The sequence below is a fragment of the Symphalangus syndactylus genome, chromosome 10 (assembly GCF_028878055.3).
Source record: "Symphalangus syndactylus isolate Jambi chromosome 10, NHGRI_mSymSyn1-v2.1_pri, whole genome shotgun sequence".
NCBI lineage: Eukaryota > Metazoa > Chordata > Mammalia > Primates > Hylobatidae > Symphalangus > Symphalangus syndactylus.
In genome coordinates this window covers 16887308-16908820 of record NC_072432.2, presented here as the reverse complement: position 1 = coordinate 16908820, position 21513 = coordinate 16887308, and the positions used below count along the sequence as shown (strand labels likewise).

The 21513-nt window shown below is 39.6% G+C and overlaps 1 protein-coding gene across 6 annotated transcripts in view; it reads left to right on the top strand.

Annotated features, from left to right (window-relative positions):
* Positions 1-18834, top strand: part of USP6NL (USP6 N-terminal like) — a 151951-nt gene extending 133117 nt beyond the window's left edge. For all 6 annotated transcript variants that reach the window (XM_055296512.2, XM_055296516.2, XM_063610073.1 and 3 more), the window contains one exon: positions 15519-18834. In XM_055296512.2, the coding sequence (XP_055152487.1) occupies positions 15519-16924 (1406 nt within the window). In that variant the 3' untranslated portion in view covers positions 16925-18834. The remainder of the gene's footprint in view (positions 1-15518) is intronic.
* Positions 18835-21513: the final 2679 nt, after the last annotated feature.

Here is a 21513-nt window from a genome sequence, read left to right as displayed (position 1 = left end):
TTAATAATTTTGTTAATATACTTCCTAGTGGTGAACAATTCATTGCAATTCTTGGATAAACTTTACTTGGTTGTTATAAATTATTCGTTTATAGTACTGCTGATTTATACTCTCTAATATTTTACTTAACATTTTAAATGGTTATTCCTGAGATTTCGTTGCAGTTAACCAAAACGTTTGTGTGTTGTCAGGTTACACTGTCCTCATAATGTGGACGCCTTCCTTCTTTCTCTGTGTTCTGGAACTTTTACAGAAATTAAAATTATTCCTTAACAGCCCAAAAATATATTTGTGAAACTATTTCCATCTGATATAATCGTTTTGGGGGTTAATGTTTTGATTTGTTTTATCTTCTAAGGTCAATGTGGGTCATTTGGTCATTTATATTTTCCTAGAAAGCTATTCATTTCTAGTTTCTTAATATATTTATGTAAGGTTTTGCAAAGCAATCTCTTATGGTTCTTTTATCTTTATATCTGTAACAATCCTACATTTTCATTTCTCACTTTCTTTGTACCTTCTCCCACTCTTTGATAAAATTATCCAGAATTTAGTCTTTAGTAATTGGCTTGTATCAAGAATCAGCTCTTGAATTAGTTAATTCTTATTTTCTTAGTTTATTTCTTCTTTTTTCCATAAAGTCAAATGCTTGGCTGGGTACAGTGGCTCACGCGTGTAATCCCAACACTTTGGGAGGCCAAGGCGGGCAGATCACTTGAGGTTAGGGGCTCGAGATCAGCCTGGCCAACATGATGAAACCCTGTCTCTACTAAAAATACAAAAATTAGCGGGGCGTGGTGGCAGGCACCTGTAATCGCAGCTACTCGGGAGGCTGAGGCAGGAGGATTGCTTGAACCTGGGAGACAGAGCCTGCAGTGAGTCAAGATCGCACCACTGCACTCCAGCCTGGGTGACAGAGCAAGACCCCGTCTTGAAAAAATAATAATAATAAAAAGTCAAATGCTTAATTTATTTATTTCATAGTATGGGGGTGGTTTGTAAAAGTTTTGAAAGGCATGTCTTTTCTTTTGCTGTATTCATGTCTGTGTTTTTTTGACATGTAGTTTTTTATCATTGTTATAGTCTACACTGTCTACCATTTAAATTTTTGGTTTTCATTGACTAGATTTGTGTGAAGAGGAGTTTTGTGGGGGTTTTTGTATGTGGGTTTGGCATCTTTTCTTTTAATTTTACTTATGAAAACTATCAAAAATACAGAGAAATATGATGTAAAAATTGCAAATGATCACCCTTATGCCCACCTCATAGATTTAACTATTGTTAGCATTTTTGTAACTTTATTTTATTTCTGTATGTTTTGTAGGTGCTGTTGAAACATTTTTTTATAACTTTTTTATTGTGAAACTGTTCAAACATATTCAGAAGTAAGGAAATGTATAATGACTGTCTCCCAGGTACCCATTGCCCAGCTTATTTGAACAATTTTAAAGTGAAAATAAGGACATCAGGATACTTCAGCTCAAATACTTGTCTCTGTAGCCAAGAAACAAGGACCTTCCCCCAGCCAACCAAAATGCCATTGCTACACTAACAAGTGTAACAGTGTGACTACAGTGTGACTCCTCAGAGTCATCTTATGCCAGCTCCATATGGGAATATTTCCAGTTGTCCCTTAGGCTGCCTTTTAAGCTGTTTTTCTCACCAGCACTTAGTCAGGGCTACATTTTGTATTTGTCTTACAGGCTTAAGTCGCTTGACAGGGAGCAGTACTCCTTTCCTCTTCCCTCCTCTTCACCCTACCTTTTGTGTTCCTCTGAATGACACTGACCTGCTGAAGAGCGTAGTCCCGCTGTTCTGTGGAATGTCCCACACTCAGGAGTTGTCTGGTTTTTCTTTTCTGGTGTTCTGTGTAGTTTCAGCAAACTAGAAGCTAGATGTAGCAGTTTAATAAGATTTAGATTAGACAGGAGTCCCACAGTGACTACTGTTTTCTTTATTTTGGAGATGCTGAGATCGATGATGATAATCATATCTTTTTGTTTTAAAATAAAGGTTTTTTTAATAAAATCTTTTCAGTTAGCAGGTAATCTGTGGATGATGTCTTGACACTGTGTGGTGATGTCCTGTTTCCCTTTAATGCTTGCCCTCATGCTTTTAGCTTCCATTGATAATCCTTGCCTATATCAGATTTCTTCAGAGGTTGCAAAATAGTGATTTTCAAATTCAGTGATTTCTTTTACTTTTTTTTTTTTTTTTGAGACGGAGTTTTACTCGTTTCCCAGGCTGGAGTGCAATGACATGATCTCGGCTCACTGCAACCTCTGCCTTCCAGGTTCAAGTGATTCTCCTGCCTCAGCTTCCCAAATAGCTGGGATTATAGGCATGTGCCACCACGCCCGGCTAATTTTGTATTTTTTTAATAGAGACGGGGTTTCTTCATGTTGGTCAGGCTGGTCTCGAACTCCTGACCTCAGGTGATCCCTAAGTGCTGGGATTACAGGCGTGAGCCACCGCACCCAGCCTCTTTAACCTTTTTTTTTTTTGGCAAACTTTGTTCTGTAGCAAAGAGTTTTTCCTCCCTTATCAAGAGAGTTACCTTAAATGTAACTCTTTGGTTACCTTAAAATGTGGTTAGTACTGGAAAGGCGGAGTAAATGCTTCCTAGTTTTCTGTTTACTGGTTTTCCCCCATGCTGTCTTCTATTCAGATGAAGCCATTTGGCAGCACTTTTGTCAATTAACGGAAGTCATTCTGGTAAGAAAGCCTATGTTAATCCACTGTGACTGCCAGTTTAGCCAGATTTATAGTTTATGACCTAGATAGAAGAATCAAAGATTTTTCTCAGAGTAGTTGACAGCCATTTTCGTCTTGGTAAATGGCCAGAGCCTTCGGGGTACTTCAGTGCTTACGGGAGAATATCCACACTCCTTAGTGTGAGGTATAGCACTTTCCTGTTGGCAGCTTCCACACTTCACATCCCACCTCCCCAGCCACTTTTGAGTCACATAATAGTAATGATAACAGCAAACTTTGAGTCTTCTATGATAGACTTTTTGCTAAATGCTTTGCATTCACATATTAACTTGATTTTTTCCAGCAGCCCTTTGCAGTAGTCATTTGTTAATGCAAGTTTTTTAAAAAAATCTTTAACTCAAGGACAAATTTTCTATGCACAGGATTATTTAGATTTTAAAAATTAGTATTTATTAAAGTTACAAATTAAGAAATGTATTTCTTCCTTACATTTAATTCAGTTTACAAAAGTTAGTATAGTATTTTAAAATCTGGCAAATTTTAACATTCTCGTCTAATGGAACTTTAGTTAATGCTTGCTTCCACTTATAAACATAAACTCCTACAAATGTTTTTAATTGCCTTTATAAATGTAATATATCCAGTTTCCTTTAAATGTATCATATTTCAATTTAAAAATAAAATGTGTCCTAGTTCTAAAAAACTTATAAATCTAATTAATTCCACCTTAAGAATATCCTGAACCTTAAGTCTTTTGTTTCAATATACTGTTTATAAGTTTAAAATCAAAAGTTCAAATCAGTGACTCATTTGCATATTTTTAAATTGGCATAAGAAGGCCAATTTGGCCAAATTCTCTGAAATATAAATATATAAAACACAGAAAATTCTAAATACAAACAGATTCCTTAACGCAAAAAACTACAGAATTAATCATGTTTGATTCTCTTCAACTTTGCCATTTAGTTCTAGATCTTCAGGAGTTAAGACTTTTTTCCCAGGTAGATTTGGGGTGTACTTTCTCAGTCAGCTGAAGCATGAGCTGGAACTCCAGGTGAGTTCCATCGGGTGGCACCACCTTCATTATCTCGAGGGTGGTGCCTACGACATGGCTTTGTCACATAGTCCGGATTCCTTAGACCCTAGTCGCCCACCACCTCATTCTTCCTTCTCAGGGTCTGCCCCTTTCCACCCAGAAAAGATCTTGACTTTTTACTTTTAGAAATCTTTGAACCTGATGGAATCCTCTCTTCTTTTCATTTGTTCCTGATTTGGTAGGGCAATAATTTGTAATTAACTGGCATTTATTTTAATTTTGAATAGTTTTCATGGGGAGTTTGCCATCAGTATTATTGTTAGTAGCTTACCAATGAGGAAACTTGGGCTTCAAGGTTAAATACCTGCCTGAGGTCAGACAGTTGGTAATGAGAGTTCTGTCAGTGGACTCCAGAGCTGTGCATTACACCCACCTGGCCTTGCGCCTTGCAGCTCACAGCTCTAACAGGCCTGCTCTTCCATGGCACTTTGCCTGGGAATACGCTCCTCCTCCTCCAACAATGCCCCCGACCAGTCCCCAGATCCCTCTGTCCTCATCCATTCTGCCAAGTTTCACGACTTGGTTTAAGCATCGCCTGAAGCCTTCTCAGCCGGTCCCCAGTCTCCCCAAACCCACAGAACTTGATCACCTCCGCCTGTGTTTTGTGCCTGACCCATCCACTACACATGCTTTTGTCCTCACACTTCCAGTGCCTCTGTCAGACATGTCTGTATGAGACAGAAAGTTCCCTGGGACAGTGACCGGCTCCTGCCTCACCAGCACCTAATACACTGCGTGGCTGTGGCTGTGTTGGTTACTTATATTGAATAAATGAAATCCTAATGTATTTTTTAGATAATAAAAAAACTACTGTCTACAAAAGGTTCGCCTGAGGCAATTTTTGGGGGTAGTGAAACCATTCTCTAGCTTGACTGCACACACATAGAAACAAAGCAATTTTATCATATGTCAGTTTAGAAATTGCCCCGCTTTTTGAGGATTGGAATGGGTTTTCACTTTTATTTATTCATATAATATAAAATGATATTACACTTAACTGTTTTTACATGTGTATACAAATTGAAACTCTAGGAAACAAAGTGTAGGTTTTTAAAGTTACTTAACAAACACCTCTTGCATTTGTGTGGCATTAAATAGGTTTATAGTGAGAGATGTGTTTACACAATAGTCTCTCTTTCCTTTACCTTTCAAGTTTAATCTGCTGGGGAAAAAAAGTCAAGCCTATGAACCCAACTATAAAAAAATTATAGCTATAATTTAGCAAATTCTGTTTCTTTTCATCATGTTATCGAAAGCTACAAGTGTTTGTATATTTTGGCTAATATTACATTAAACATAAAGTCATTTGATTTTTCAGATAATATATTTGAAGTCAGCAATATTTAAAAATACAGTTGGACTTACTGTTTGATCTGGAAGGGGATAACTCTTTCCTATAATAATAGAATTATTTTCCTGATAGTGGCCCCCCACCGATTCTTTCCGAAAACTGTTAGAACATTCAGAGTGTGTGTATTCTTCTATTGAAAGTGTAAAGGTAGAATGCCGCTCACAGAGCGAGCACTTAGAGCGCTTTGCTGCAATGATGCGCCTCTTGTCGGGTGCGAAAACCTGCTAACCTCAGAGGCCGTTGATGGGCAAGGCTTGTAGTTGAGTGTGGCGTCCACTGGGGGGTGACAGAGACCAGCGTAAGATCAAGCAGGGACAAGCCTGAAGGGCCTGAGAGGGACTCTTCCTTGCTTTTTGGGGACTGTTAGAATATTCTTTTGTTGGCTTCTTTTTTAAGAAAAAAAAAATGTTACTTAAGAAGAAAATAACAAACATTTTTGCTTTTTTCTAAAATGTATCAAGTTACATTCCTTTTTGTTGAAGCAGATTATTCTAATTGTTAGCACTGCCATAAAAATACCACTTAGGCAAACACCAGTGAGAAATATAAAAAATGTGGTATTTTCACAAAAGCACCCCCTACTGTATCTGTTAGGAGTTGTGGTGCCTCCTTACCCTTTAAGGAGTAGGGCAGTAAGTCTTTTTTATTTATTTATTTATTTAAGTTTTAGGGTACATGTGCACAATGTGCAGGTTTGTTACATATGTATACATGTGCCATGTTGGTGTGCTGCACCCATTAACTCGTCATTTAGCATTAGGTATATCTCCTAATGCTATCCCTCCCCCCTCCCCCCACCCAACAACAGGCCCTGGTGTGTGATGTTCCCTTTCCATTGTTCAATTCCCACCCATGAGTGAGAACATGCGGTGATTGGTTTTTTGTCCTTGCAATAATTTGCTGAGAATGATGGTTTCCTGCTTCATCCATGTCCCTACAAAGGACATGAACTCATCATTTTTTATGGCTGGATAGTATTCCATGGTGTATATGTGCCACATTTTCTTAATCCAGTCTATCATTGTTGGACATTTGGGTTGCTTCCAAGTCTTTGCTATTGTGAATAGTGCCGCAATAAACATATGTGTGCATGTGTCTTTATAGCAGCATGATTGATAATCCTTTGGGTATATACCCAGTAATGGGATGGCTGGGTCAAATGGTAATTTTAGTTCTAGATCCCTGAGGAATCGCCACACTGACTTCCACAATGGTTGAACTAGTTTACACTCCCACCAACAGTGTAAAAGTGTTCCTGTTTCTCCACATCCTCTCCAGCACCTGTTGTTTCCTGACTTTTTAATGATGGCCATTCTAACTGGTGTGAGATGGTATCTCATTGTGGTTGGCGGTAAGTCTTTATTCCAATTTCTATGTGGGTTTTTTTTGTTGGTGGTGGTGTTTTTTTTTTTTTTTTTCTTTGAGACAAGAGTCTCACTCTGTCTCCCAGGCTGGAGTGCAGTGGCGTGTTCTCAGCTCATTGCAAGCTGTGCCTCCCAGGTTCACGCCATTCTCCTGCCTCAGCCTCCCAAGTGGCTGGGTCTGCAGGCACCCGCCACCATGCCCGGCTAATTTTTTGTGTTTTTAGTAGAGACAGGGTTTCACCATGTTAGCCAGGATGGTCTCCGTCTCCTGACCTCATGATCTGCCCACCTCGGCCTCCCAAAGTGCTGGGATTACAGGCGTGAGCCAGCGCACCCGGCCTCCAATTCCTGTGTTTTTAGGGAGAAAAAAGGGAAAATGAAATGTTAGGCAGGAGACTGTAGTGGAGTGAGCAAAAACATGATTCTGTCTATTGAAAAGAAGCCCAGAATGCAAGCGTGGATAATAAATATGAATGCTTATTGCCTATATATAGCTTTCTGTTTTGACATCAGTTATGCTTGAATCTTTTAGTTACAGTTAGTTGCTTAGGGGTGAAAGGAGATACGTAAACCAAAGACAAGTAGAGCGTGTTTGTGTGGTGGGATTGGGGGTGGTAGTTCAAGCAGGCTGAGATCGCTCTGAAAATAGATCACACCAAAATGTTGAATGCTTTATTTGGACGTCTTCTGTGAAGAAGGGTAGAGAATACTAATTGGCATATAAAAATGTTACTGGTGATGGTGTTCGTCCTTCTTACAGGGTCCGTGATGTGTTTTCAGTTCAGTAGAGGTTGAATCATTAATCTCTAGAAAGGAACCACCTCTGTAATGAAGTCAAGGAGATTTTCCTCTTCATCATGGTAGAGGCCAGATCCTGGCATGGTGTCCTTGGGTTCCGTATTGCTGGTGGAGCTGAGGCCTCTGTCCCTACAGAGGTTGTGAAAAGCCAGCGAGTCCCCACGGGCCCTCCATGAGGTTCCTTGCGGCTGCCTCCATCCTCCACCTTCTCCATCCTCACGCCCTCTGCGCTCCTGGCTGCTTCTCTGGTCCTCTCTATTACTTGCCTTCCCTTACCTCCCCGCCACCTCTTCCTTCTTCCTCACCTCTCCTTCACTGTCTCTGCCCCTTCTTGCTTCTCCTCCTCATGAGAGGTGCAGTGTTACCACCTCCACAGTGCTGCCCTGGGGGCCTGAGGGCCTCCCTGGAAATGTAAGCAGTATATACACTGCTCATTGTGGAATTTCTGAGAATATTACACTATTCAGAGGTGTTAGGCAGCTGTGGGAGAAATGTGTAGATGGCATAATCGCAGCATGAGCATCAGCAAATGTTCATGGGAGATGGACGTTGGTGCAGGTATCATGAGCGTGCACGGGCTATACTTGTTATATTTAGCCTGCTCCCTGGCCATGGATCACTCTAGAAAGCAGGAGTGAGCTGGCACTGTTTAAAGTGAAGCAAACCCCAGCCCTGTAGTCTGGTCTGGGCACTTGGGAATGCCCCTCCCCCACTGTGCAGGGCCTCCAGCCTTACTTGCTTTGTTGTCTTTAAAATGTGGAGGAATGGGTTTTTCAGCACCTGTATTTGAAAGGCTTTCTTATATCCCTGTCTGATGCCTTTTGCATCCTTATTGAAAATCTCTGCAGAGCAAAGAGGCCATAACCTCTAAATGTTTTTGTACAGTCGAGGTATTTGCCATATTCCTCTTAAACAGTAGTTCCTAAAGAGAGGTTATCATTTAGGAATTGATTAGAGGCAGCGTCATTTTATCTGTACTGAATTTTTTTCCCCCGAACCCTGCTACATCTAATTTCTTAGCAATATGGATCTTGGATATTTATAACCCTCAGGTTTCTGCCTGTGTATATGGACAGTGTGTCATTACTCCAACTCATATGAATATTTGAATGAACGAACATTGTCAACACCTTCCATGTGATTGTATTATGCTTTTAGATACTATGGGAAGGAATACAAAAGAAGTAAGTAGGTTGTAGCCTACTAGGGGGAGGGAAAATATAGTAGGGACTACCATGAAAGAACTTTAAGATGCTACTTTTTGGACATTTCAGAACAGTCACAGATTTTTTTTCCCAGTGTGCATTTTGGCCTCTTGTCCATTCAGTAAATGGAACGTGTTAAACTTTTCCTTTAATTCTAATATGATGTATAGATGTACGATGTATAGACTGTTAGGCACTCTTCCTTAGAGAGAGACATTTCTGTGTTTACTGGAATATAAAGTAGAATTAATTATAAGGTAAATATTTTTCTTACTCCTTGTATTAAAAAATTAAATCTCCTACGTATGTATGACACATACCTTTGCATTTTGTTTTGTGCCTGAAATTACCACCTCAGTCCTTCCATTACTTCTCAATTGGTTTTTTCTTTCTCCTAAGAAACACATGCCTTATATTGGTAATTCTACATTTTACTATGTGTCCAGCTCAGTCTTTACTGATATGTGCCTCCTCTGTGTCTAAAGGATTCCAGAATGAAAATCTGTGAATATCACAACATAGGAATAGACCATGCCATGGCGACATTTTCCTCAAAGGTGTTCTGCATTTTTCCCATACCTCCTCCCCTCCACTCCCACGCTACAGTTTGTTGTCTCCTGCACCACAATGGTGTTTTATGAAACCGTCTTGCTGCTGTCCTTGACCTCTCTTCCCTACGCTGTCCTTGTAACTAACGCCAGCCAAGGGCCTCTGTGTATTTGAATGAGAACTAGGGAAAGGACAGGACCACTTTTCTGAGTGAGGGGTGTAGGCACTAGTCCAGTAGTGTTTTGCTTCCATGTTTTCAGTGAAAAAGAGGTTTTAGAATGAGAACATTCGAATAAATATTGATAGGAGGAGCTTGAAGCCAAGTGCGGTCAAGCTGTGACTAAGAGACCCTGGAACATACCATTCAACTGAGTGAAATGTGATTGACAGTCATCTGGGAAAGGCCGTGGAGCCAAACAGGTGTTTGAAAGACAGCGATAAGAAAAATGTAGTTCCACTTTTTACAGAGGATTAAAGTTGAATAATATAAATCACAGACAAGTAAACATGATGCCTATCTGAGGCAAGAATCAATAAATGGATTAATTAAAAATGGATTTTTGATCACTCAGAAAGCAAAGAAGGTGATCACTCATCATGACTCCATCAAGCGATGCCATACTTGATTAATCTGACTTTGTTTTTTGGTAAGATTGCTCATTTAATGAATTGGAAGAATGCCACCAACAAAAGTTAAGTGTTTGGCAAAGTCTTAAAATACTTTTTTGGATAAGCTAAAAATATTTCTTACAAGTCATATACCAAAACTGCAGATTTATATCATCCTACCTTTAGAACAGTATTCTGTGCTTTTAAACTTTATACTTCTCTGTTACTCAGATTAATACATGTTTACAGCAGAAAAAATATGTAGTACTTAAGGAAAAATAACCATTCAATCTAAGAGCATTTAAAAATTAACCACTACTAGTGTTATTTCTTTTAGTCATTTTTGTAGACATATATGTTGATTTATGCCTGTATGTCATTCATAGTAAATGAGATTATACTACACATATTGTTTATAACTTCCTTTTTAACTAGTTAATGTTAAAGATACATTAATATGGCAGTAGGCTGCCACAAGTTTCTATACCTTATTTCACCATTTTTTGTTTCATAATTGTTACTGAATTTCACAAATCCTCTATGCTGAGGATATAAGTTTTCTAAAAGAATGCAGTTTTGAACATCCTTATAGCAAATATTTTGCATATCCCTTAATTATCTTAGGATAAATTCTCAGAGGTGGAATTCCTAGATCAAACATTTCAATATGCATTGTCAAATTGGAGAATTTGTTTCTCCAAGCCCACAGTAGTGAGATATACCAATTTAGAAGTATTTTAATTTGCATTTTTCTGATAACTTGTGATATATTTACCTGCTCTTTTCTTCTTTGAGTTTCCTGTTCATATTCTTTATTTAATTTTCTATATAGGGCATCCTCCATTTCCTTTGAGAGTTCTTTACCTTTTAGAGAAGTTAGGGTGCTCCGTTTTTGTTCTGAGTTCAGTACTTGTTACCAGTCACTTGGATGAAAGCATTGGTAGCATGGTGTTCAGATTTGTGGATGGCGTCACATGGGGAGGTATAATTAATGTAAAATTTCAGGGAGATCCCAGATTGAAATGATGAGTCTAAGTAAGATAAATTGAGATAGGAATCAACGTAAAGCGCTTTGAACCTGTCTAAAAACAGCTACCCTCATGAGCTGCATGATGAACTTTTGGTCGACAGTGGACTGCATATTGGATGCTGGCCCTATGAGACGAAAATACCGTATTTTCACTGTCCCGTTTCTATCTTTAGATACACAAATACCTACCATTGTGTTCCAGTGACCCTGCAGTATTAAGTACAGTAACATGCTGTATGTGTCTGTAGCTGAGGAGTACTAGGCTGTATCACAGAGCCTCGGTGTGCAGTAGGCTGTGCCGTCTAGGTTTGTATAAGTGCACTCATGTTCACACGATGATGAAATTGCCTATTTCTCAGAACATATGCCCGTCATTAAGTGATGCATTACTGTATAGAGTAATAGCAACTACCAGTTCCTAAGCATCTTCTGTATGTCGGGAAATATGCTAGGTTTTTCTTTATATATTAACTCTTATCCTCATAGCGGATCTATAAAATAGATGTTGCTGTTTTCATTTATAGATGAGAATTCTGAGACTCCCAAGTTCACACAGGTTATTGTGGCAGATTCAAATTCAGGTCACTTGTTCCCGTTGACCCTGCTGTTCCCACTGTGCCTTGGAGACACACAGCTTAACAGCATTTGGGAAACATTGTCTCTAAAGGGAGAGCAGCACAGTGTGACTGCCAGACAGCTGATAAACTCTCCACTACAGTGTTCAGGGTAAGGGAAATAATCGCCCATCTTAGTTCAAACCTAGAATATTGCTTAAATTCTGGGTTACCACACTTAAAAGGGGTATGATTTTACTTGATTATCATCAATAAATAGTGATAGCTGAGTGTCTAGGGAAAGCGCTTTGGAAGCCAAACCCATGTTAACCATTCTCAGGAATAAATTGGTGACCACAAGACATAGAAAACTGCATACAGAAATCTATAAAGTATTGGAACTCTAAATGCCCCTATAGGGTTGTTACTGCTTGTGTCTGCCTTCCACATTTGCTTTGCCCGGTTGTTTTTTTGATGGGGTTGTATAAAATACATTTTATTATAATCACTGTAGTTTGTTTCATTACATTGTTGACACTGAAAATGTGCTAGGACCATAAAAGCAAATTATCACAAATAATGAAGTAGGTGACTTTTTGCTAACAGAAAAAGGCAGTCCCTAAAATTTATTTAAAACAATCCAGTTTTGAGATTGGGGATATAGAGCTAAGGGTAGCTGCCCTTAGAAACGCCTCATGTCGGGTGAATTGAGTTTTCACCAATTGAGAATTGATGCAGACTGAAACATGGAAATCAGAATCTGGGCACCTGCAGGCAGCGCTGAGAGCAGCCTGGGTGCTTCCGCCGCCAGCGCGACGTGGGGAGAGCACGCGCAGGCGCAGCAGCAGCAGCAGCAGCAGCAGCAGACCAGCTGGAAAGCTATTCCTTTTTTGGTTTTGTTTGTTTTTTAAATACTGCTATGGAGAATCTTAAAAGACATTTTAAATTATTTCATGTGAGCTAAAAAGTTGGTGGCTCTCTGCAGGCCAGTGAGTGGTGGAGAAGTGAGGCAGCTTCCAGGGCTCAGTGTGACAGTCTCGGCAGCGAATCCAGTTTTGCCCCTGTGACAGCGCATCTTTAGGCGTGCATTCACCACTTTGGGCGTCACAGTTTTCCTTTTCTTTAATGGTTATGTTTTTCATCAGGTTTCTTCTTGCTAACCTGAAAAGGATGTTTTGATGATTGGCTGATATTACTATCTGATGTAATATCAGCCAGCCACTGAATTAGCCAATCAGATTACTGTGTTCCGCCCTTAGAAAATTGTCAGACAGTGAGGACTAAAGGAAAGTTTATAAATTCAGTTTTTCTATTATATATGTCTTTATATCTTCTTGATAAATTGTGTTTGTTGGGATTATTTGCCTACAGGGAAGAAGGCATTCATATATTTATCTAGGACTAAATGGATGACTGCCTATTTGTAGAGCTGATAGAAAAAAACTTTTGGAGGATTCTGGATAGGTTTTAATTTTATTTTTATTGCTTCTTTTTAACCTGATGTGCTGAATAACTACTTGAAGTATTCTTGACTTGCTAGTATTTAAAGTCTACTTTCTCCATTCCTGGCATTTCAAGGTAATTTCACATACATATTCATAAAGCAAAGAAAACTTTTCTGAATTACAAGTATTTTAAAGTTTGGGTTGCCAGTTGAAATAATTGGTCCACGTATTATAAAATATATTTCTTACCAAAAGGTATAAGAACAATGTGGGTTCTGCCAGCTGTTCCAGAATAGGATCTGCCTGTGGCTGTCTCAGGCCAGGAGTTATGCTGTGCGCTGCTTGCTCTTTCACAGTTCACATCTAACACATTGAGCAGGTGTGCAGATACTGCCTTCACAATTATCCAAGAAGCAATTTCTTCTCACTGCCTCCACGGTGGTATAGTGGAGGAGGGGGAGCAAAGGCTCTGAAATCAGCTTAGGATTTGAATTCTGGACCTGTGACTTGCTAGTGGTGAGCCTTTGGGCAGGTTAGTTTCTGCCTCCATTTTCCATCAAAATGTGGGAAAATAGTAGAGCCCTGCACTGTCTGCCTATTGCAGACCTTACAGGTACAGCTTTCTGAGCAGTGGCCAGCACGCAGTGACTGCCTAGTGAGTACCAGCCATTAGTGTCATCATCATTCAGTAGTACCACAATCAGAATCCCGGCCACCATTAAAGTGATCTTTCTAAGATAGACATGAGGTCGTGTAATTCTTCTACTGAAAAGCCTCTAGTATTTTATAGTTAACTTGGAATAAAATCCAAATTCCTTGCCGCACTCTTCAAGGCCTCATGTGTGCCTGCCTGTCCCCGACTCAAGGCCCATGCTCAGAGGGCCCCCTCCTTGCTGGCACTCTCCTGCTCTGCCCTGCCCTTTAATTCCTTCTTCCTAGTTTAATTTTCTTTAGGGCACTTTGTATAACTAGAATATAGGCTCCAGAAAGACAGGGACGTCACTTTTCTCATTCCATCCCTGTATTGCGGGCAACCAGAACAGTGTCCGGTGCACAGTAGTTGCTTTATGTATTTGCTGAATGGATGAATGAGTTGAAACAAACTGTAATTGCCAATTCTAACACTTCTTATTCTTTCATATGTATAAAATAAGGAGCTTGCATAAACATCGTCAAAGTAAAGTTCCATTGAAACCATCAAAAATTTATCTGGGACTTAATGAAAACGGGAAGAGAAGAGTGAACTGGGAAAGAAAATACTGGGTTTTCACTGGGTTCCTGCCACTGGGAGATGGCTTGGCTTCTCCCAGACTCTGCTTTCCCCTGTAGAAAATGCAGGGAGGACTCTTGATGTCTCTGGAACCTTCGGGCCCTTCAGAGCTGCCCAGGAGAGGGAAGAGGAAAAGAGGAAAAGACGTTTCACTGGGAGGAGCCCTGGACCCACCCACCCCTGACTTTAACTACAGCAGCTTTGTGTATATTTTCTTTTCTATATGGGGGTTTTATATGAAATATGGCTTAAAAAAAGAGTCTACTTTTTATTTAAAAACTACTGAATCAGAAGAGCACAAAGGTTGTTTTAGCTCAATTATTCTGATCCTGACAGCTTAATTATTTAAAGGATATTTTTTCTTCATAATTCTCTGTTCCCTCTTTTCCCCCCAAAGAGATCACTGAATATTTTTGTGGAAATATCCTAAAGAAAATTATAATGTGCATAAGTGACAAAATTATCATCATGAAGACTGTAAGCTATGTGGGAAAAAAAGACCACATCGTATTCTCACCACTGATGTGCCCACCACTCAGTGCAGTGCCTGACACTCCAACAGGCTTACTCAGTAAATATTTCTAGATGGGTGGATGGCTGGATATTTGAAAAGAGCAAAAATGCATTTTTAAATGACAGTACAATTATTTTGTAAAAACAGGTGAAAAACATGGAATTTTAAGTGAAGTCTGTTGTTTCTTCAAGATGATGTTTATTGGATACACGTATTGTAAAAGATAATTTTTAAACACTGTTAAATGGCCAATCTGTTACACCTTCCTTCAATTCCTCGTGAATTTTCTGCTATTTAAAATATAAAATTAATAGTATCCAATATGACTTTCTTTTTTTTTTTAAATTCCTTTTCTTTTTTTGCATTTAGAGTAGGATTCTTTTAGAATGTTAGTTTTCAGATAGAGTACTTTTTCTTTTGATCAGGAAATTGTACTGTGGGAGTATTTAATAATAATCTATTTGAGGACAACTTTGAGACCACAGTTGGTCATCAGTTGAGTTTTAAATTTTGCAGACCTGCTTGGAGTTGATAGAAGTTGAACTGAGATTTCAAAACCATTGTAGTTGAGGAAGGTTAAAGCGAAAGTAATGTGGTGTTGAGACACTGAGCTACTAACCTACCTGTTAGGAATAGATATGAGAATATCAGCTTTGCAGGCTTGAAAAAGCATTAACAACTTGTCAACAAAATAAAAGAATTGTGTTATACAATTGTATGAAACTTATGCATAAATTTACAAAATATTCCAACCCACAATACATTTGGCCTAATAGGATTGTGAGTGTTGGTATATTTTAGTATCAGTCTGTAAAAAACACCTGTCATCAGCTACCAACTTCCTGTGGTATAAACAGCATGTGTGTGTGGTGTAAGCAGTGTATTGTATGACAGTGTGTTCTATGTCAGCGTGTATCTGCGCACACATGAAAAGCATGCCATTATTACTAATGGATTGCTTCAATTGGGTACTGTTTCCTCGTGTATTATCTTACTTAGCCTTTCTCTTTCTTTTTAGGTAAAGAGGATGAATATCCAAAGAAGCCCTTGGGGCAACTTCCACCTGAACTTCAGTCTTGGGGCGTCCATCACTTGAGCAATGGACAGAGGAGCGTGGGCCGGCCGAGCCCGCAGGCCAGCGGCAGGAGGGAGAGCGGGGCGCCCCACAGGAGGCACGAGTACTCCCCGCACCCCCAGAGCAGGACCGGGACGCCCGAGAGAGCACAGCCGCCAAGACAGAAATCGGTGGAGGAGGAGAGCAGAAAGCTTAAAGATGAGGCAGATGTTCAAAGAAAACTCCCATCAGGTCCACAGGACAGTTCCAGGCAATATAATCACGCAGCTGCCAACCAAAATAGCAACGCCACTTCAAATATCAGGAAGGAATTTGTGCCCAAATGGAATAAACCGTCAGATGTCTCAGCTACGGAGAGAACTGCCAAATACACCATGGAAGGCAAAGGTCGAGCAGCGCACCCCACGGTCGCAGTCACCGCCCCAGGCCCTGCTGAGGTGAGGGTGTCAAACGTGCGGCCAAAGATGAAGGCCCTGGATGCTGAGGATGGGAAGCGGGGCTCCACTGCATCGCAGTATGACAACGTGCCGGGCCCAGAGCTGGACAGCGGCGCTTCCGTGGAGGAGGCGCTGGAAAGGGCTTACTCCCAGAGCCCACGGCATGCCCTTTACCCTCCCAGCCCGAGAAAGCACGCTGAGCCAAGTTCTAGTCCATCAAAAGTATCCAACAAGTTTACTTTTAAAGTACAGCCTTCAAGTCTTGCACGATATCCGTCCCATCTAGATGGGGAAGCCCGAGAGCTAGCTCATCCCCCCTCCTACAGCAATCCCCCCATTTACCACGGAAACTCTCCCAAACACTTCCCTACTGCCAACAGCAGCTTTGCTTCTCCACAGTTTAGCCCTGGGACTCAACTGAATCCTTCCAGGAGACCTCATGGTTCTACTCTTTCCGTCAGTGCTTCTCCGGAGAAATCTTACAGCCGCCCAAGCCCCCTTGTACTGCCATCTAGTCGAATAGAAGTCCTCCCTGTTGACACTGGTGCTGGGGGATATTCGGGCAATTCAGGGTCACCAAAGAATGGAAAATTGATCATTCCGCCAGTGGATTATTTGCCAGATAACAGAACATGGTCAGAAGTTAGTTATACATACAGACCTGAGACGCAGGGACAATCTTGGACCCGAGATGCTAGCCGTGGCAATTTACCAAAATACTCAGCCTTCCAACACGCACCCTTTCAGGACCATGGCCTCCCTGCAGTTTCTGTAGATACCTTGAGGTATAAAGCTTCACCGGCCGCAGAAAATGCCAGTCCATCTGGGTATCCATATTCAGGGCCCCCGCCTCCAGCCTACCACTATAGGAATCGGGACGGGCTTTCCATCCAAGAGTCAGTGTTGCTGTGAGATTTGATGTGTACTTGCTAAAGACGAGAGAGAAACCACATGAAACCTACATTGCTATGTTCATAATTGCCAAAGCAGTATTTATACTATTGTAAACAACTCGCACATCTCTCCTGTCTGTTAATAGTCAGAATACAGGGAAATGTCTTCAGCCCCACGTAGATGCTGCTTAAGATGAGCATTTAAATTGCATCATCACTGACCTGTTAGAATTTAACCCGGAAACATAGCAATAGCATTTAGGGATGTACGCACAATGGTAATTTATTACTCAGTTCCGTTTATGTTTTTCTCCAAAACCTGAACATTTTTACTCTGTTGGCTCATTCTATTTTGACTAATGTTACAAAGTACTGAAAAAACTGTAGAATAGATATTTTTAACGCTATATGTAGTGTATGTGTCTTTTAATAGATATAGGCATCTATTCATACACGTTTGAACACAGAGCTAAAGAAACGTTTTTTTAAAAAACTACTTTTAATCCAGATCCATGGAATAATATGTAATTCTTGTTTTCCTTGTCTTTTAGTCCAGTTTTTCCTCTTCCCTCTCATATTTGTAACGTGGGTCCTAAACTGACTGAAGAGTTTGTCCTGACTTTATTAATTGCAGTCTCACAGAATGCTCATCATTTTCCTTCAGCTGTTGCTATTTTCTTTCAATCTGAAAATTAAAGACATTGGAGAGAAAGGCTAACCACTTAATGGTGCTTAAAAATTGGGGCAGTTAAAATAAGTTTACGGCCAAAGGTGCAGCAGTGCTTATCATATCCACATACTAAGAGATTGGTCTTAGTGCATTTATACCCTTTGTTCTGGGCTGACTCTTGCGAATCTCAGAGCAGGAGAAGTTGCAGCTTACTGATCCCTCAGTGCTCACAGTACTCATGTGGGGCAGCCACACTAACTGGATTAGCAGTGTGGTTACTTCTTTCTTCTGGCCCGACTCACATAGCTTCTGCCCACGAAGGTCCCAGGGTGGCCATTTACACAATGCATTTCTGGCCTCTTTATGGAATGTAGTCGATGGATATTGCTGCACTTCATCAGGCCATTACATTGTCCATGTTAAAATTATAAAAATGATCCTAGTTTTTCATAGGAGTCTAGAATTTTGATCTTTTAAAAAATACAGTGTGATTTCATGCTTCTGAAAATCTTTTTTTTTAATTGAAACAAATTCAAGTTCTTGGTTTAAAAAAAAATTAGTGATGTCTTTAAAAAATATTCTGTTACACTACACACACCAAAACACAAAGATTCAGGCACTCCAAGAGAGTATGACTTCGTGTTTAACTGGGGAGCTTGTTTTCAACATTGCTTATATTCGAATAGTAGAAAACCCGACGTTGATGTTTCTTCCTGTTGCAAGGTGGGGCTTCAAACTTTCAAGGTACAAAAGTACGTCTTTTAAAATGAAAGTAACGTTTGTTTAGCTAGTGAATGTGACAATGTTTTTTATGTATATAATGAGTCTAATGTAATTTTAATCAACTTGGTAATGATGTTATTAAATGGCAAAACAAGTGCAGTGTATTAAAGCTAAACACTACATTGAAACGCAAACAAAATTCTGATGAAATAACTGGGCTCTTGATTCAGATCAGGTGGAAGCTGAAAAATAAATGTATATAAATATGTAGCTGAGGATATTAATTCCCATGATATAACCATAATTCTGTGACTTGTAATAAACCAAGCTGTACAATTTAGTTTATAATAGCAGTATCTGAGCTGCTCCAAAATATATATATCAACAGTGGTAAATACTGTAGATTTTTATATATATATATATGCAAAAAATACATATATACACACAAGCACTATTTTCTTATGTCATTTATGACATTTTTTATCTGTATACTTTTTTGATGTGATTGTTTTTTAACATGCTAAAAGTAATAAGTATATTTTGTTTTGTGTCTTTTATGTGCATTTTTTTCATACGGCAAAAATGGTGCACCCTCTGATGCTTTGAAGGCTAATTCTCTTCTAATTGAGTAGCTGTTGCCTAGTATTCACCTGTGTTACTTTGTATATGTCACAGTCCTATGTTTAATGCTTTACTAATTTCCAGTAAGACTATATTTAAAGCTACATAGTCTTTCCTTATTTTATTTAGTATGACATTGTTAATAGCAATAAGGTAGCATTGCTAGTCTTCCTCATTACAAAATGTAGCTCTCTGTTTTCTAAGTAGGAAAATGTAATTTGAAATTATCTTGCCACCATACAGTTTTACTTTTTCTAATTTATTTTTTAATAAGATAATGAAATAATGATATAAAGAGATAGGTAAAGTATATTTATTAAAAACCCATTTAGTACAGATTTTCATAGTGTAGAGGTTGATTTTACCCTGTAACTGCATGTACATGGTGTATTTTGCCATTAAGTCTTTTGTTCATGGCAATTTTGCCTTAAGCGCTTGGCATAGTTTCTATTTTATAGAATAGTCTGAGAAGTTAAACTAGACCTAAGATCTCAAAAGTTTTAAAACTTTGACGTTTTCATATGTTTGTTTATTAATAGGATTTTTAAAAAATGAACATCTTTTTAAAGCTGGGAAATGTATATAAATTCAGGTATCAGTATCAATAATAGACTGTTTCATTGAAAGAATTGAAAGAGGCCGGGTGAAGTGGTTCTATAAATTTAGTAATTTATAAATTTAGTATTTGCCGTGGTTCATGTCTGTAATCCCAGCACTTTGGGAGGCCAAGGTGGGCGGATCATGAAGTCAGGAAATCGAGACCATCCTGGCCAACATGGTGAAACCCCGTCTCTACTAAAAATACACAGATTAGCTAGGCATAGTGGCATGTGCCTGTAATCCCAGCTACTCAGGAGGCTGAGGCAGGAGAATCGCTTGAACCAGGGAGTCAGAGATTGCGGTGAGCTGACATCACGCCACTGCACTCCAGCCTGGCAACAGAGCAAGACTCCGTCTCAAAAAAGTGAAAAGAGATTCAACCAAGAGGACAGCTCTGGAGAAGAAAAATAGATGTTTATAGGATGCGATTGTTTCAACTTTCTATTTCCATTTTAAGAAGATTCCATTTCAGAAGAAGATTCCGAAATTTACAAATTTTCACCATTCTCAGTGGGACTTTCAAGTAGACTTTCGTAGTTGCAGTCACTTCAAGTCTCTCCTTCGGGTTCCCTTAGGATGCAAGCACAAGAACAGACACCTGGTCAGCATGGCCCCGAAACCCCTTTCTCTTCACTGTCATGGTGCGAGAAGAGCATGCCATGTCTACGAGTAGGGATCTCTTCACAGAGGACCTACAGCTTCATCTTCTGGATTGAAGATTATTCTTGGTTATGTTTTGGAATCAGTCATTTATCTTAGTATGCACTTGATTGTGAGTTTTAAGATTATGGTTTTAGGATTTCTTTTTTTTGTCTTTTATTTTAAATTGTTCTTCAATGGATTTTAAATGTCTGTCTAATGTGGGTATTAATGCTTATTGGCCAAGTGGATTTTAAGAAGTGAAACATTTTTTTTTTGAGATGGGGTTTCACTCTGTTGCCCAGACTGGAGTACAGTGGCGAGATCTCAGCTTGCTGCAACCTCTGCCTCCCAAGTTCAAGTGATTCTCCTGTCTCAGCCTCCCAGGTAGCCGGGATTAAAGGTGCCCACAACCACACCTAGCTTTTCTTTTTTTTTTTTTTGTATTTTTAGTAGAGACAGGGTTTCACCATGTTGGCCAGGCTGGTCTCAAACTCCTGACCTCAAGTGATCCACCTGCCTCGGCCTCCCAAAGTGCTGGGATTACAGGTGTGAGCCACTGTGCCCAGCCCAAACTTTACTTTTAAGATGACCCAAAGTCATGAGAATAGGAAAAAGGAATCTGATTAACATTTATGCATTTTATTTTCAGAAGGACTTTGAGTTATCCATAAATCTAAGCATAACTGCTACCATTTATACATGAGAAAATGACAGAGGAACTAATATAAGAGCAGATCTTGACCCTTGCTGGGTCTTTAGAATAACTATAATTCTTTAGAATTATTGAGTGAACTTTAAAAAATTTTTCTGCATAGGTTACATCCCAGACCACTTAAATCAGAATATCTTGGATGGAACCCAGACATCAGATTATTGTATTTTCCCCCATAATTTAAAGTTCAGTCATTAAGCTCTTAAATCCCCCTAAAGTTGATTGTCTTATATTCCCACTATGAGATATCTCAAAGATTCTTAACAGACCAAGAGTTTCAGAGTTTAGAAACTCGGATGTTGGGCAAGTTAGGAAAAATTCCACCAGCAAAATTAACATTACCATCCATCTCTGCAAATGCGTGTGAACTGCTGACAGTTACGGCATCAAACGGAAGACGGCAGGCTCTGTCCTTCCACTCGGGTGCTGCTTGCAATGGCCCTCAACAGAGGGAGAGCCTCCCTAAGATTTCCATGTTCCTAGACAAAGTCCTAAGCTGTTTGGAAGTCTGTGAGCATTTTCAGTATACGAGGAGCTGAGAAAGTGCTGCCTGTCTGGTCCTTCATTTGGCCAGCTAACATTCTGTCGAGCACCTGCATTGTGCTGGGTTCATGCTTCCAGATGTGAGATGTGTGTTCTA